Here is a 17,641-nt window from a genome sequence, read left to right as displayed (position 1 = left end):
CCTGAAGAGAATTCCCTTGGAGGGAATTCACGAGATGTCCAGAGATTTAGTCTACTTCAACGTAGAAGTTTCACTTCTGCAAACAAACAAAATTTCTCAACCAAAATCTTTCTGACTGATTTAGTTGACCTTGGACTTGATTTACGTAATTTCCCACTATGAAATTCATTTAATACAATGCTGATGGCAAAGCATGTTACCATGGTTACATGGTATATGTGATTCTTCATTCAGGTTGATTAATTCCCTTTGTAGTATATGCGACTGGATTTCGCTTTATCACCACCAGACATTCCATGGACAAGACTATTTGATTTCATTCCTTCATTTCCTGAAGTCAACTGAAATAGGAACAAAATTTCATCTGTAATGTTACGTCAGTAAGGACACTTATTTTCAGAACTCACTTCACATGAACTTCCCGGGTTCGTCTACATTCTCAAAAGGAAGGTAGCCAGAATCCACTGAGAGTCACAAAATTGCAATAAGGACCAAATTTAAAAACAATCAACGTATACTGCTAACGAAAATAAGCATGAAATTGATAGCCATTAAACGAGGTGATGGTCACACTCTTACGCTAGGTCAGTAATGTACTGGTCAGAAATGTACTAGTCTACCAGTAACTATGTTTTACTAACATCTTTCTTAACAGATTTAAACCCTTACACTTTAGCAGCTAACAACAACAACTTTTTTAAAACTCTCTTTTGGCATCTTTCAGAGACGAGAAATTGCATATACTTACAAATGAATCAATACAATACTAACTAGTAATCTAATGCAAGTATAGGCTAGTAAATACTTACAACAGGGTCCAAACCGATTGTAATTTTCAATTGTAAAATTACAACCCTTGTAGTATACAATCGCTTGGGGTGAAACCATTGTAATTCGAATGAATATGTAAATCAAGCTACAAGAAACTCCACCCCCGCCCCCTTCCCCCAGGAGGTCAACAGTAATGGATGTGTGAACCGTACTGGGGCCACTTTCACAAAACTTCATCAGTCAATTTTTTGAGACTTTTCTTGTTAAAGATGTTGCCTTATGGCACTATAACCCAGACGTCTTTTACGAAAAAAGTTATGAGAAGTAAGACTTGCGCAGATTTTTTGAAAATGCCCGATGGCTCCCTAAATCCTCATCATTTTACGTCCAACGCAATCTATGAATCTTTATGATGATTTGATTAAGGAGGTAGAGGTCGAATTCGGGCTTTCAAAATAAATATGCTTTGATCTATCCCTTACTGAGAGCAAACCTATTCAAAATATTTCAACAATAAACTTTCTGCACGAATACAAGAAAACAATGAGCTATGACAGCTTCTGGCTTCATACCTAACGAACTTCGCACAAGTCCACCCATGCTCACCCCCCCCCCCCTCCCCCGCCCACCCAGACATACCTATGCATTTAACAAAACTTCAACATAACGGCGTTTGGAGGAGTTGAAACTTCAGAATTCACTTGTGAAAAATGAGCTATCAAAAGTCCGCAGATGGATGAAGTGTGACAAATGAATGTTCATATGTACAAGATAAAACTTCGAAAACGAGGGATGTCTAAATGCTATTGTATTTACACAAGATTTATTTATATATATGTATATATATACTTATTGCAGGGAGACCTGTTTGTTATCGAAATACAGATAATTCCAGAACAAATCATGAACGCTGTTTTCACATAATGATGAACACAGTAAGATTTATAACTTATGTACATGTATAAAATGGCTGTTGGCTGTCTCATTCTGCTGTGGGCTTCGGGGGGTCAGGGTACTCCACTCGGTATTTGTTATATGTGTAGTAGGGGGCCTTGTCTGGGTTGTTGATTTTTGCGCAGATTGTCTTACAATCCTTGCTGTCAGGCTGGGGCGGGTTTCCCTGTAACCACTGATTACATGCCGTCACGTTTTCAGCCGGGACTGCAGCATCCTTCCATTTCTCCACCCAGTTGGTGAATTTGTTGTGGAGTCTCAGGGAAACAGATTTATGGGACTGTAAAGAGATAATGCAATATACTTTACTTGATTTAGCTAGACGTATAAACACTGTGCTTCTATTTACTTATTTATTCGGTTGGGGTTTTTCGGTTGGGGTTTTTCTCCACGATATTTCACTTATACGACGGCGAACAGCATTATGGTGGGAGGAAACCGTGCAGAGCCAGGGGGAAATCCATGACCATTCGCTGGCTGACTACTGGCAGACCTTACGATGTACGGCCGGAGAGGAAGCCAGCAAGAACTGGACTTGAACTCACAGTGACCGTATTGGTGAGAGGCCCCTGGGTCATGGCATCACGCTAGAGCAATAACCACCTTGCTCATGGAGGCCCCCAATAAGCTTCTATACATGCTGTGTGCAGCCCACTTTTGCAATAGAAATTTTGGAAAGAACCACTAAATTGTTTGGATTCAACATATTATAATTCAAAGACAAATCGTATCCAATCCTTGCAAAAGACTCAGTAAAAGTTCATCAATGTTATTTGTGCACTTCATCGGTACAGAAGGAGTAGTATTCCATCCTTGCTTCCTTGTACATGATCACATACCTGTACATATCTACTTGTGAAACTTACAATAAACCACAATCAATCATTTGTAACACGGGTTCATTCAACAGAGCCGCAGTGCAATAGGTCCTTCATTTGAGGTCTTATAAAAATAAAAAGCCACCATCACATATTAGCATTTACATTACATGTGTCTGAAGGGGAGTCAAAAATCTTTCAGTCTACACTGAGATTTGCATTGTTTGTTCCCTTACCACTTTTCCAGCCCTCCGGTGCAAGTTCTTGGTAATTTAAGATTTTGTTTTATTACGGTCACTCGGAAACACTGTTTTCTAAATACTGATTGATAACTGGCCAGTTAATTTAAAGTAGCTTTTAAAATTTGTCCTGAATTTCAATGGCCTGGCGGTTGACCAATCACAAATTCGCAGCCTGCACTGCCTACCCCGCGCTCACGAACATATCCCCCAGAGTTATCTCCCTTTGCTCACCTCTTTAGCCCGCTTGAGGGCCAGCCTTTTGTACAGATAACTCTCACTGTTCACCACGTACACCATCTTAAAGGAGTTGACGTTAAACTTGCACTCCGTGTTGTCAATGATGTCCATATCATCTGGGGTGGTCTCTTTGGGGGAAGTCTGGCTGCCGCTTTCTTCTGCCTCCGCTTTGGCCCGGTTCTTCTGATTACTGTTATGCTGTCTCCACTGACGCACATTCCTGAAAATTACCACACGTAACACAATGCTTAGTTGTCGGGGATTTGTTGGTTAGTCAGGCCCAAATACAGCTTCCCAATTTAAACACCCTCTTAATAGCCTAGTTTCAGGCCCAAATACAGCTTCCCAATTTAAACACCTTCTTAATAGCCTAGCCCAAATACAGCTTCCCAATTTAAACACCCTCTTAATAGCCTAGCCCAAATACAGCTTCCCAATTTAAACACCCTCTTAATAGCCTAGCCCAAATACAGCTTCCCAATTTAAACACCCTCTTAATAGCCTAGCCCAAATACAGCTTCCCAATTTAAAACACCCTCTTAATAGCCTAGCCCAAATACAGCTTCCCAATTTAAACACCCTCTTAATAGCCTAGTTTACGCTGAAATATATTCAGAAACCAGAAAATAATTAGTGTCGAATTGCAGGCACCACATATGAACATAAAGGATTGTTTCAAACATTTAAGTTAAATTTATCAGGTAAGTTTCCACATAATTTAAGGGTTTTATTAGAGTATACTGTAATTTGGGCACCTCTACAGGAAATTAGGATGTTCCAGTATTTTACGCAGTTAATACACCAGTAGTTTTTGATGGTGAAAGGTGCGCAAATTGCACACGGAGCGTTTTTGAAGGCACAGAAGTTACCACTCAAAAGTTTAGGGAAAGACATACTGACAGAAAAGGCTATACTATTACATAACCTGTAATATGATTGTACGATAAAACCACGAACGACAGGCTTTTTTCCCCTTCTTTCACAGAAACACGTGAAAATATACACAGATAAGTGAAATAAAAAACCTGATGGAAAAATTTGGGGGTAGATATTTGCAGCTGGGCTATTCTGAATTACATGCTATATTAAGAGAGTTGAATACAGTTTAGTGAACATTCTCACCTGGGTAGGAACACCGGTTTCCTTGACAACTGCTCCTTCAGTTCTTCAGAAATGGTGTCGTCATTGGCTACATATTTCTCAACGTATTCTGACCACTTCTCCACCTCCACCGGATCGTCTGATTGGTCGTGATCCGTGTCCAAGAGTTCAAGGGTCAACTTGCATTCATTCTTGTACTGATATAATCAAAAAAGAAAAGATTACTACTTGTCAGAAAGAAATTCTGAGCATCTGCAGTACAACAACCAGAAATACAACACTTCCAAATCATACAAAAACATAATCAGAAAATGAATACAGAAAATACAATTTTTTTTATTTTATTTTAAACACAGAACCATATCTAGAGTCACTTTGGCCATATCTAGAGTCACTTTGGCCAAGTAAATATAACAAAAACGATGGTTCACAAATAAAAAGATAGATAAAAACAGATGATTACCTTTCATTCACAGACTTAAAAACTCTTGGAATCATTTTGTATTGCATTTTTAAAATTTCTTTACGCACAGTTGCAATGTCACCATTAAAGTTTGAGCTCTGAACTTTTAATGTTTTTCTAGATATGACCCTGCCATCATGGCAGAGTCAATAATGGGCAAATCAAGCATTGAAATATATTTGGATATGCCATAATGATGGATGCTCTAAAAGTACTGGTGGAGATGTTTGACTAGCTAAATTTCTGTGGAGTGTTATTCGCACTGCAATCTGTTCTTCACTTCTACAAACAGCACGGTCTCTGACTAGAGCTTGAACAGGCATCCAAATATTTCTCAACCTGTCGTCGTAGTCGGACTAATACAGAGGTGGAGAGAGAAAAACTCAAACCATCACATAAACTTCTGCTTAGGTGGTTAAAGACAAAGTGAATTAACTTCTATAGCTCTCAGTGAAACAGTTTTGTAGAGTTGTAACGACAGAAAGTCCTATGGCCTGAGAGATAAACACTGCAATACCATATTAAACTGAAACACAACCCACAAAAATGCACTTTTGTCCGTTTCACGCCATCACAACCCTAGAAACAGGCTCTTACCAAAACAAGCTTAAAGCAGTTCTCATCCGTCAGTAGTTGTTCGGCTTGTCTCTGGTAGTTTGCTTCCTTGGCAGCCCGTTGGTGAGCCGTGGCAACACGTCCCCCAGATGCTCCGTTCCTCTTCTCCTCCACGAACAGCTCGGTGACTTTCATACAATTGTCTTCCACCACTGTGTGCTGCAGCTGATTACAAAAGAAGAAAAGGAGTTCAAATCTTTGGGAGTTACACTTTGATTTTTATGTTATTTGATCAGGGTTCTGTTTATTTATTTATTTATTTGATTGGTGTTTTACGCCATACTCAAGAATATTTCACTTATACGACGGTGGCCAGCATTATGGTAGGAGGAAACTGAACAGAGCCTGGAGGAAACCCACGACCATCCACAAGTTGCTGGCAGACCTTCCCACTTACGGCCGGAGAGGAAGCCAGCAGGAGCTGGGCTTGAACTCACAGTGACTGCATTGGTGAGAGGCTAAAAATTATCGTTCCTGCATCTGATGGCAACTACCATTATGGTGGAAGGAAACCAGCCAGAATCCAGGAGAAACCCACGACCATCCGCAGACTAGTTCATATTATTGAAGCAGACTAAAGGTGCTTACTTGACGGACAAGATTCTGTACGAGTTTGTCCATGGTGAAAGCGATGTAAGCCTGGATTCCAAACATCTCCCTCAATTGGTCCTCGTACTGGCCTGACTCCATATTACCATCCAGTAAATTCTTCACCATCTCCAGGAAGTATGCGTAGTAACCTTCAGGTTCTACCTCACCTGTTGAGGGGAGCGGGGAGAGAGCAGTTAACAAACTGATACAATTTCTGGCGTATCTATAGAGTAATATATTTCACCTTAAGTCTAGCATTTTTTACACACCCATGTTGCTTGGTTCTGACTGAATCAATCATGCACCCTACTTAAAATTTGTTTGGTGAAGTCAAAATTTGTTTTGACTTCTCAATTACAATTCTCAAATTACAATACTGACCATGGCAGAAGTATTGCTATGGTCCAAACAGGGCAGTCAAAATTTGTTTTGACTTCTCAATTACAATACTGACCGTGGCAGAAGTATTGCTATGGTCCAAACAGGGCAGTCAAAATTTGTTTTGACTTCTCAATTACAATACTGACCGTAGCAGAAGTATTGCTATGGTCCAAACAGGGCAGTCAAAATTTGTTTTGACTTCTCAATTACAATACTGACCATGGCAGAAGTATTGCTATGGTTCAAACAGGGCAGTCAAAATTTGTTTTTGACTTCTCTAAATTTGTTTGGTGAAGTCTGATTAAATTCTCCTCAGAAATTAAATGTTGGCATAGAAAAAGTATAATTATAATACCTTTATGTGCTTCTGAAAATGCATTTTTACACAGCAAACTTTTACAAGGTAACTCACGTTTCTGGGTTTGCCAATCCTGAGTTCCCATCATTGGTATGCAAATCCCTCCTGGAAAATAAGAAAAACATGTCAATTGCGTTCAATCAAAATAAAAACTCCTGACAAGGCATTCATCACAGCCAATCAAAAACACTCCTGACAAGGCATTCATCACAGCCAATCAAAAACACTCCTGACAAGGCAATCATCGCAGCCAATCAAAAACACTCCTGACAATGCATTCATCACAGCCAATCAAAAACACTCCTGACAAGTCATTCATCACAGCCAATCAACCGCTGGGCCAAATCCGCCAACATGCTGTGGGACGACACGAATATGAATGTAAACTATCTTAAACAAAACTAAATGACAAAAAAAAAAAAATTAATGAAACAAATGTGCTCTCCATTAAAATGTTGTTAAAAAGAATTTGACCAAAATGGTCATCACACAGACAACTTGTGCTCAAGAATATAGACTACTTTTGAATCACTCGATTACAAATCCCGTGAAACTGCAATGAAATTTCTGCTATACTTACAATACTGACCGTGGCAGAAGCATTACTATGCTCAAAACAGGGCAGTTCATGTTATTTTGATGAATCTTTACAGTGTACACCATAGAATAACGATGAGTAGTTTGTTAGTAAGCTAGTTTGACAAAGATATTTTAACAAGGAACTCAGATAATGCCACCAGCTCCACCTGCTATAGCAGTCAACTAGACAATGGAAATCACAATAAAGATTAAAGTTGTAAAATGTAGTGGTGGTAAAAGACATATATATATAATATATATATGTATATATATGTATACATATGTATATGTATACATACATACATACATATATATATATATATATATATACACGTGTCATATGCACAATGTTGTAGTGGTCTAAGTGGTTGGGTGGTTAAAGTACATGTGTACTGCTTATATCATAATCAAAATCTACACAAATTTCCGGTGCAAGGCCGGGATTGAACCTGCAACCCGTGATAGAAAGCCCTCTGGCCATGTGAGTGGTTAAAGCCTGCCCATTGTTTTGCTGGAGGACTTACTAGGAGCCTTGAGCCTGAGAGCGATAGCCGTGGATTCCTTCCTCTCCTTCTTACAGTAGGCCTCTTCCTCCACCAGCTTCTGGGCATGGCACGAAATCTTGTGTAGCCTCTCGCACAGGATCTGGTGCAGCCGGAAAAACAGGTACCACGTGTTGTTGGCGAAAAACACTGTGTAATAATCATCCTGAAATTACATGAATCATGAATTTGGTTATATTTCACTAAATCTGGTGCATGTGTGGATGAAGTAGGTATTCACAACTTCTACTACTTCCCGGGGGTATTTAAATATCAATATAATCTGCTGAAGTAACAGAACTTCTGCGGCGCATTTATTTTCTGCTGCAATTGAGAGATCATTTGAACAGAGATCATCACTACTTCACCTTTATGGGGCCAAACTGAAAAGCAGTTTTCTTTGAAATTAGCCAAAAATTGGCAATATAACTTTAAATGAAATTCACAGTAGTTTACCATAACTGAAAACACATTTTTGAATTATGAATTATGCTAATTTTTGAATTAAGAGGAGTTGTCCAAATGTAAGAAAAACATGGATCAACTTAATTTCACTACTTCACACAGGAAAATAAATCTCTTAATTTCCTGAGACTTGCTATATAAAACTTCTTTCTCTATTGGATCCAACATTATTTGACACACGGAATCTGAACTCGCTCCTTAAGTACCCTGTTAGTACTGCTGACAGACACAAACATTATTATCTCCCTTACATCATCTGATATAGGTGGCTCCTCAGGACTCTTGGCCCCATTCGTCTGCTCCTCCTCAGTTGCTGTTCCGTTTTGCTGACTCGCCTCTTTCGTCTGTTTCTCTTTGGCCTCTTTTTCATTATTGTCCTTGTTATCTTTTGCCTCTCGGCTTGAAGGAAATGACTTCCCCGTCTGCTCGGCTTCTGTCATGTCCATGTCTGAGGTCCAGAACGAAGAAACAGAATTACATATCTTCTACATACAGATATAACCCTAACTGAAGACAGTGTACTCGTTTTTATTCATTAAATAGGTGTTTTACGTCATACTAAAGATCATCTCCACTGGTGACAAGTATTATGGTGGGCAGAGGGTTTGCCCGTTACCCATCATGAAAAAGAACAAAAAGTGTTTTTTGAACATTTTTCAGCACTGAACATGGGAGAGATATGAGAAATCTGAAAGCCTGTTTAAACAAAATGGTCTCAAAACCAGCAGTCTGGACATCTTGGACAGCTAGCCCACTGTATTCTGCCTATATGTAGTTGTTGATTTTATGTCAAATCACACTGGAGTTCTGGACACAGCATAGAATCACACTGGAGTTCTGGACACAGGATGGAATCACACTGGAGTTCTGGACACAGGATGGAATCATACTGGAGTTCTGGACACAGCATAGAATCACACTGGAGTTCTGGACACAGCATAGAATCACACTGGAGTTCTGGACACAGCATAGAATCACACTGGAGTTCTGGACACAGCATAGAATCACACTGGAGTTCTGGACACAGCATAGAATCACACTTGAACTCTGGACACAGGATGGGATAAAACAATGACAAAGCCTCAAGAAGATCTAAACTTTACACATAGAATGTTATTTACATACCTTCATCTTTTTCTCCCTCATCATCACTGAGCTCCCCTCGCGGGCTGAAAAACATGTCTGGAATGAACTGATAAAGCAGCTGCTTGATTTTCTGTTTGTCGTCCTTGTGGATACCTAAAGGAAAACAACACAGCGGTTGGTTGGTTTGTTTGTTCATATGGCACGGTAGTCAACACGACTTTTACCAAGGTGGTCACGTTTTAGGTTTATTTATTTTAATTTTGTTTTTAATATTCAAGAATATTGCACTTATTCAATAGCGACCATCATGTTTAGAAATGGAGCGAACCATACGGGATGGAGTAAACTCCAACCCTTTAAACAGACAGCTCGCCTCCTAAAAGATTGCTGCAACAAAACTGGCAAGAGCAGGATTTGAGCCTGTGTCCTCAGACAAAGCACAAGAGACTGACGGACCTAAAAAAACTTATCCTTTGCTTTCACTGAAGCACTAGATGGAAGGATCTGTACCTGACAGTATACTTCACTCCACTTCAGCGCTTCTAAATAACACAGGGGAAAAAACATTACATGTTAGCACAAAAATCTGGATTTTACTGTAGGTGTCTTGACATCATATTTGAGTGAGTGAGTGAGTGAGTGAGTGCTTGGGGTTTAACGTTGTACTCAACAATTTTTCAGTCATATGACGACAAAGGAATCCTTAGGGTGTATGTAATGTGCCTCCTTGTCGCAGGGCGGATTTCCACCACTCTTTTATCTAGTGCTGCTTCACTGAGACAACTCACCGCAGGTAAGTAAGCCGCCCCACCCGAGCCATTGTACTGATACGGTCGTTGTACTACCCTCTTCATGCTGACCGCCAAGTGAGGAAGTTACAACTTCCTCTTTTAAGGTCTTAGTTGTGGCTCTGTGCTCTGTGACGCTCTCCGGGCCGGTCATTATATTTGAGGGGAGGGTTGAACATGACTGAGCCACTCCCTGGTGTGTGCACATTACCAAGTACTTCACCAGCTTCACACCATACAGTCATAAGCTCCCAAACACACAGTGCACTCACCCGTTTGTCGTTTCATGTGGTGGATGATAAGACCGGCCGCATCCTCAAGTAAAGCCCTGTCCTTGTACACAAAGTTGAGATGAGGGCCGCTGGCAGCCTCTGGTCCGCTCCCTTCCTGGATCTGCTCCTGCTTCTGGTGGATAGACACATAGAGGTAAGGATCTAATACAAGGATATTTTGATACCATATAAGGCAGCCCAAATACCCTAACCGAAAAACAAGAAAGAAACAATTACGAGAAATTTTTTCCTGCTATATTTAACTTTTATTTTATTCCTTACGTTTATTTGTACTGACTGTACAAAGTCATTTTGACAACAGAATTTGGTATACAAGGCATCAAATTCAAATGCTTGTTTCTTAATATCTGTAAATATTTTAGCCCACACGAGTCTACAAAAAAAAGTGTCCGAATTAGAATTTGGCCCCCGGGATACCTTTTTTTGACACTTATTTGTCTGACTCTCAGTAAGTTTATAAAAAAGTTTACTGATAGATTTTAACGAAAATTTGGTAATCTTAGAATCAAAGCAGCGTAATGACCCAGGAGTCTCTCACCAATGCGGTCGGTGTGAGCTCAAGTCCAGCTCATGCTGACTTCCTCTCCGGCTGTACGAGGGAAGGTCTCTCCGCAACCTGCGGGTGGTCGTGGGTTTCCCCCGGGCTCTGCCCGAATTCCACCCACCATAATGATAGGCTGCCGTGGCATAAGTGAAAATATTCTTGAGTACGGTGTAAAACACCAATCAAATAAATAAAATAAATAAATAGAATCAACAAGTAGTCATCCATACGCCAGTGACTTGTTCAGCCGTTAATTACGACACAGGTCACAAATGCTCGATCTTGTTACTTTGAGTGTAATGAGGACAAGTACATTTACTTGTCACAGACGTTTGTGCTCACCAAATACCTTTACGTATGTTTAATTGGTATTTAACAGCATTACTGCGTTACCTTAAAGTGTTACCTTAACAAGACAGTGGCCACCTGGAAAAATCCTGACCAAAGGGTGAGAAGAAACAATAAAAAAAGAAGTGTTTAATTTTTCTAACACAACTAGAAGTCTGCTCCTGTGTGAGAGGGACGCAGAATAAAGAGCAGAAGGGCAGAGTTGTAAGTGTACAGAAATCTTTACAGTTACCTATTAATAGTCCCACTCTACAGGTCACAGGAGGCTCACTCATCAACAATAAGACACATGCTGGCCCATTGCGCGAGGCCAGAATTATTTCACATTTATAAGTAAAAATAATTCCAGCAAGTTTGTCCTCACAGTGCATTTAGGCTTTGAACATTTTACCTCATCAAAAACGGTTTCGATCTCATTAAGCAGGGCCTTGGAACGTATTGCTTTGATGTCATTCTGTTTGAAGTTAATCCCTTGGTGGTCCAATGATTTCAGGTAGTATTTTTCATTTTGTTCTCTCCAGATTTTATTAAAACCACGCTGCGCTTCTCGCCATTCATCTTCTTTAGCTTTTAACCTGCAATTTGCCACGTAAGGATAAAAGGATAAACTTCTAGATATCAGAATGATCATGGACTGATGTGGGAAACAAATTTCTGAGCAAGGATTTATCAAATAACTGTTCTTCAACCTTTTCAATCACCTCTACCACCAATATCTGGAAACATTCTGAAAAAACTGTGAAGTATGGAGAAAATAATTTGCACAGTTTCATGAAGCTTTTCACGAAGCTTGCATCTCAAGTGACACAACCAAATCATGTTTAGTGTCATTTTCTTAACAACTGTATGCATAAATTCCACTCAAAAAAGTGCTTTAGCGGTTGAAAAGGTTGAAAATTTACAGTACATGTAGGTAAAAAAAAGTATGAGAAATGCTTTCACTCACGATTAAAATTACAATAATATATGGAATTCTGCAAAATTTATTACGTATTGTACGATTTTAAACTTGGCTCTGGTACAAATTCTCGTTAAAAACCTAGGAAAAATATATAGAAACAACTGCACAGAATGCCGGGCTATTGCTCACGTTTGTTACTGTGTAGCACTGTACAATACATTCTGTGCACTAGGGCAATTACCACAAAAGTTCACAAATCAAATTTTGACAATAGGTTGGGTTAGCGCAATGCGGATTGACCGTTAAAGTTTTGTGGGTCCCAGTTCGTAATGAAAACTCTAATAAGGTATATTGGAAGAAGGAAAAAGTGCAAATCCTTCCTCAACCAATGAAGAGCAATCTAGGGGAGATAACTCACCTTCGTAATACCAGAGGAACAGCTACCACTGGGTTCTTCTTCAGGCCATCAATAATATCTGGAGCCTTATCGCCATATATCCTGAAGGAAAGAAACAAGTAGTGTTAAGATCAGCTCTTTTTCAAAGGAATGAAAACGGAATTGATTGATCATGGGTGAAGGAAAAAGAAACAGCTGTATTAATGTAGTTGACACGCGTTTCTCTTCAGCGAGCTTTTCCCCTGCCGTCTCACCTCTGTATTGCCTTACGATGTAGCACTTCTGAGTAACCTCCTAACGAGTTGTCCAGACGGAATTTGGCCGCTTCCTCGGACGTCATTCGCCCAAGCTTCTTTTGCACGGCCTCCAACACACGAATAGCTGCTAAATTCGTTTCTATGACAACATCCAGCTGGAATGAAGAGAAAAGTCATGATAATGACTGATAAGGATGATGCACCCAAATTGAATTTACCTGTACATTTCTTACACTTTAATAAATTAATGGGACAATAATCCTGATGAAGCTGCAGTTTTTGTAAGTACTGTAATTCTTCAACCTATTCGCACATTTGAAAAGATGTTAACTCAAGCATGACCTGAAGGCATTGTTCACTGTAGACTGATAAAATTATATTTTCTGTGAGGCCCTGAAATCAGCCAACCCAAACAATGTAGCTTTGTCTCCAAAATCAAATCAAAAATGTGCATGAACTCCACTGAAAGTTGCTTTTTCACATGCGAAAAGGTTGAGGAATTGGGGTAAGCTGCAGTAAAATTGTAAATTTTTTATTGGCGACTTTCAAAAATGCTGCCCCTTTTTTGTGGCAACTATTCAAGGCCCATTGGCTAGAGACTAAGTGCACGAACTATTCTAGGAGAATGAGGCTGCAGTTCCGCACAGAGTTCAAACCTTACCTCAAACCTTTCATCCTCACACCTGTAAATGTGTTCTTCATACTGTGTCTTTCGTGAAGTCACAAACGTTGAATCTTCTGACCACGAAGGAAAAGAAACCCATGTGTCATTAAGAACCTGGGAATCAAAATCAACCATAATTTGGTTATTTTATCTGACTGGTGATACTTCATTCAACAGACTGCATTATGTTCAGCGAATCAGACATAGCCTCCACTTAGATAACAGTCAGTCAAAAAGTAATCTAACTTCATATCCAAAAGGTTCCTCCATCAAAACAAGGTATAACGTTAAATGTCTTTAATGGACTGTTTAAAATCTTCTGAAGAAGATATCACATTGTTTAAAATAAGAAAAAATGCCACATACGCAATGTAGCTGCTTTACCTCTTGAAATATTTCAATGGTAATTTAAGTTGAGGAAGGAGTCCTGACTCTTCCCTGGGCATATAAAATTGAAACAGATACATCAAAGGACAACTAAAAAAATAGTGACAGTAAAATAAACTGCCTCACTGATGAAAATTTGCATATAAAGTAGCCTTTCCTTACCTCTTTACAAAGAGGAGTTCTCCCAGAGCACTTTGGTGAGGGGTAGGACTTGGGCAGAGCTCTGTAACTGGCCCCATACCGTTTACACGTGGCAAAATCTGAAATGAAAACCATGAACTATGACCTAATGAACAAAGAACTGTCTTCAAATTCAAAAAGATAGGTTTTATAAGAAAAGCCCCCCACCCCCGCCCCCCACCGCCTCTCCAAAAAAAAAAAGAAAAAGTGAACAACCTTCAAAGACAACTAACTTTTAGTTTCACTGATCCTATAATATTTGACCACTTTCACTTTAAATATTATTTTTGTAACAGACTGGGTTCAATACCAATACAGCCACCATGCTGCCTCACTCAAATACCCTGTGAAAGCTACCAGGCATAATGCCCCACACAGTCACAGTATTTGGCCAGCTCATCTTACACTGTGGTTTCCTATATAAAGCAGTGATGTGCCCAGGTGTACAGGTAAACTCACCAATTTCCATGGCCAGATCTCCACCAATCCTTTCCTTATTGGCCACATTTGAAGGAATGGCTTCAACATGGCCACCAGATTCCTTGTAACCAAGGAAGTCCTTGAACCATTTATACAGCTCGGGAAATTTCCTGAAAAAATTGGAAGATAAGTTCACACATGTATAAGATGACTGACACTTCCACACCGAATGCACTTTCTTCCTTGATACAGCTAGAGATGAGAAAAATATCACAACACTTCACACACTAATACTTCTCTCACCAATTTCACAGGAAACAGTACATTTTTCTCTCATCAATTTTTTTTTTACTCAGAATACTACAAACAGGATAACGTTTTTTTTTCAAGATGACAAGTCTTTATCTTTCACTTCAATATTCAACAGAAATCATTCTTAACTCATACATTTCACATTCCTACAAAATATCTGAGAAACAGAGTTGTCTCCCCTTTCATCCAATATTAACCTCTTGACAGTTTCAGTCCGACTGGTCTAGTTGCCTTACCCGAGGAAATTCTGTATAAGAGCTACGAGCTCTGTTCGTGAGATGACTTCCTGATTAAACAACACCAGGCATCGCAGAAAGTTCTCGTACACCTCTTGGTGGCGCAACGCCTTCCGAACCTTCACAAGCAGAAGAGTTACACGATTTGACAAGGTAACCCATAGCACGTATGTAGTACATCGTAGTGCAATGCATTCTCCGGTGCAAATGACACATGTTCACACCTGCTCTTGAATCTCACCCATTCCCAACAAATCATTAGACTTGCGGTTTGATTGACTGGTGCTTAACACTGTATTTATATTTCACCTTTAGGACAAAAGGCTATAGCAGGTGCAGAATGGCTCATTCGTTAAAACTACCTGCTTTCAATTACTGTAATTCTTCAAACTTTTCAACCAGTAAAGCATTTTCTTCAGCGGAATTTATACATACAATTATTATGAAAATGATGCTAAAAATGGTTTGTTTGAGTAATTAAAGATGCAAGTATCATAAAACTCCAAATTATTTCGTTACGCCGCATAATTCTCTCAGAATGTTTCAAAATACTGGTTGCAAAGGTTAAAGAATCAGAGTATATGGGAATCTAGAATGCAAGGCCTACTGGGGCCAGTACAATTTAACTAGATCCAATAGAAAAGAAGTTAGGAAAACAGTTTATTGTATTTCCCATGGAATGAGTCTGACAAGTCACCAGCTGTTCGAAAAGTCCCAAGGCGCAGCCATGTCAAAATCTACAGTTGCAACTTCTGAAAGCACCCATAAACAAATGCATAAAGCTTGATCTCACCTTGTCAAAAAATGCAAACTCATTCAGCGTTCCATACTTCCCAGCTTCGGCCAGTGACACATCTTTCAACATCTTCAGTTTCTGTAACATTAGAAGTACATGTTCGTTACAAAACAAAAATTCCGACATCATAAACCACCTTAGCCAGAAAAGCCATTTTGCCCTAAAGACACTAACATGTCGGCTTGGTAAATGTGAGCCAACTCTGAACAAGCATTTCATCCACAAAACTGAATTACTTGTTAAATAACTTGTATTAGAGTCATGAATGAAGACTAACCACAGGGTCTGTGGGAATTACCAGAGCTTTTAACACTTTGCCAACCAAGCAAATAAAACCAAACGATCACAAGCTGGAATTTTACACACTAACTCATTGTCTACAGCCTATTCTTGTTTATAGGGAGGTAGAACTTTGCAAGGAAGGGAAATGACATCAGAAAAACAGAAAAGGATTAAGTCCACGTACTAACCTTGGAAGGAGGGGGTTGGCCACCTGATGGTCTTTTCAACTGACCACAGCTCTTGGATGGGTTCTTGTTGTGGAATCCAGCCTTCTTGACCGTGGACGAGTGGTCATTCCTCATCCCCAGCTGGGAATCCGTCTGCAAGGACAGTATACCATTCTGTGAAGCATAGGTGACAAGGCACAACACTGTCAGCAGGGCACAACACTGTCAGTAGGGCACAGCATATCAAGCACAATCATACATGTAATACTGTCAGCAGGGCACAACAATGTCAACACGACAACACTGTCGGCAGGGCACAACAATGTCGACACGACAACACTGTCGGCAGGGTACAACAATGTCAACACGACACAACACTGTCAGCAGGGCGCAGTGCATCAAGCACAATCATACATGTAATACTGTCAGCAGGGCACAACACTGTCAGCAGGGCACAACAATGTCAACACGGCACAACACTGTCAGCAGGGCACAACAATGTCAACACGGCACAACACTGTCAGCAGGGCACAGTGCATCAAGCACAATCATACATGTAATACTATCAGCATACGTGTAATTCTGTCAACAGGCCAAAACATGGTCCACATACTCTCAAACAAGCCACAACACTGTCAACAGAGCACAACGCAACCAGCACAACAATACATGCAATACTGTCAACAGCACACAACACATCTAGCACAAATATAATACTGCCAACAAGGCAGAACACTGGCAACACGGCACAACATCTGATGAAGCACGATCTCCTTACTGCCACTAAAGCAGTAATATCCTCATTCAAACCCAAATGTTGATATGACCGACATAAACACACTAACAAAAACTTGTTTAACAGCCACAAATTTGTCAACACGGCACAACAGGGATGCACAATGAAGCACATTGCTGCCAATCAGGCATTTTACTGTTGCAAACAGAAACTTTTCCTTTATTCCGTGAACACGACTGGACCTGTCAAAATGGAGTAATGTATGAGGAACAATCAAAATCCTGTCACCACAGTACCAAGCTGTCAAAATGGTGTAAGGTGTGAGGCATAACCAAAACCCTGTCAGCACAGTGCCAAGCTGTCAAAATGGTTTAATGTGTGAGGCACAACCAAAATCCTGTCACCACAGTATCAAGCTGTCAAAATGGTGTAATGTATGAGGCATAACCAAAACCCTGTCACCACAGTACCAAGCTGTCAAAATGGTGTAATGTATGAGGCATAACCAAAATCCTGTCATCACAGTACCAAGCTGTCAAAATGGAGTAAGGTGTGAGACATAAACAAAATCCTGTCACCACAGTATCAAGCTGTCAAAATGGTGTAATGTATGAGGCATAACCAAAATCCTGTCATCACAGTACCAAGCTGTCAAAATGGAGTAATGTGTGAGGCATAACCAAAATCCTGTCACCACAGTATCAAGCTGTCAAAATGGTGTAATGTGTGA

The 17,641-nt window shown here is 39.9% G+C and overlaps 1 protein-coding gene across 4 annotated transcripts in view; it reads right to left on the bottom strand.

The window, feature by feature from the left end:
* Window positions 1–135: 135 nt before the first annotated feature.
* Window positions 136–17,641, bottom strand: part of LOC135462786 (paired amphipathic helix protein Sin3b-like) — a 35,165-nt gene continuing 17,659 nt past the window's right edge. Inside the window, exons 10-29 of one of the 4 annotated variants that reach the window (XM_064740042.1) lie at window positions 16,197–16,349; window positions 15,724–15,804; window positions 14,931–15,049; window positions 14,422–14,552; window positions 13,945–14,042; window positions 13,393–13,509; window positions 12,729–12,886; window positions 12,496–12,576; window positions 11,568–11,751; window positions 10,264–10,396; window positions 9,243–9,356; window positions 8,369–8,565; window positions 7,635–7,818; window positions 6,586–6,636; window positions 5,790–5,959; window positions 5,184–5,366; window positions 4,145–4,320; window positions 3,017–3,242; window positions 1,729–2,005; window positions 136–341 (exon numbers count right to left, since the gene is read on the bottom strand). In XM_064740042.1, coding sequence (XP_064596112.1) covers window positions 1,754–2,005; window positions 3,017–3,242; window positions 4,145–4,320; window positions 5,184–5,366; window positions 5,790–5,959; window positions 6,586–6,636; window positions 7,635–7,818; window positions 8,369–8,565; window positions 9,243–9,356; window positions 10,264–10,396; window positions 11,568–11,751; window positions 12,496–12,576; window positions 12,729–12,886; window positions 13,393–13,509; window positions 13,945–14,042; window positions 14,422–14,552; window positions 14,931–15,049; window positions 15,724–15,804; window positions 16,197–16,349 — 2,808 coding nt within the window. In that variant the 3' untranslated portion in view covers window positions 136–341; window positions 1,729–1,753. Of the gene's footprint in view, window positions 342–1,392; window positions 2,006–3,016; window positions 3,243–4,144; window positions 4,321–5,183; window positions 5,367–5,789; window positions 5,960–6,585; window positions 6,637–7,634; window positions 7,819–8,368; window positions 8,566–9,242; window positions 9,357–10,263; window positions 10,397–11,567; window positions 11,752–12,495; window positions 12,577–12,728; window positions 12,887–13,392; window positions 13,510–13,944; window positions 14,043–14,421; window positions 14,553–14,930; window positions 15,050–15,723; window positions 15,805–16,196; window positions 16,350–17,641 lie in introns of those variants that run through there. The other 3 variants (XM_064740041.1, XM_064740043.1, XM_064740046.1) reach the window with 3 other exon arrangements.

This window comes from Liolophura sinensis, chromosome 2 (genome assembly GCF_032854445.1).
Source record: "Liolophura sinensis isolate JHLJ2023 chromosome 2, CUHK_Ljap_v2, whole genome shotgun sequence".
Lineage (NCBI taxonomy): Eukaryota > Metazoa > Mollusca > Polyplacophora > Chitonida > Chitonidae > Liolophura > Liolophura sinensis.
The sequence above is the reverse complement of the archived record's forward strand: the minus strand, read 5'-3'. Positions and strand labels throughout refer to the sequence as shown.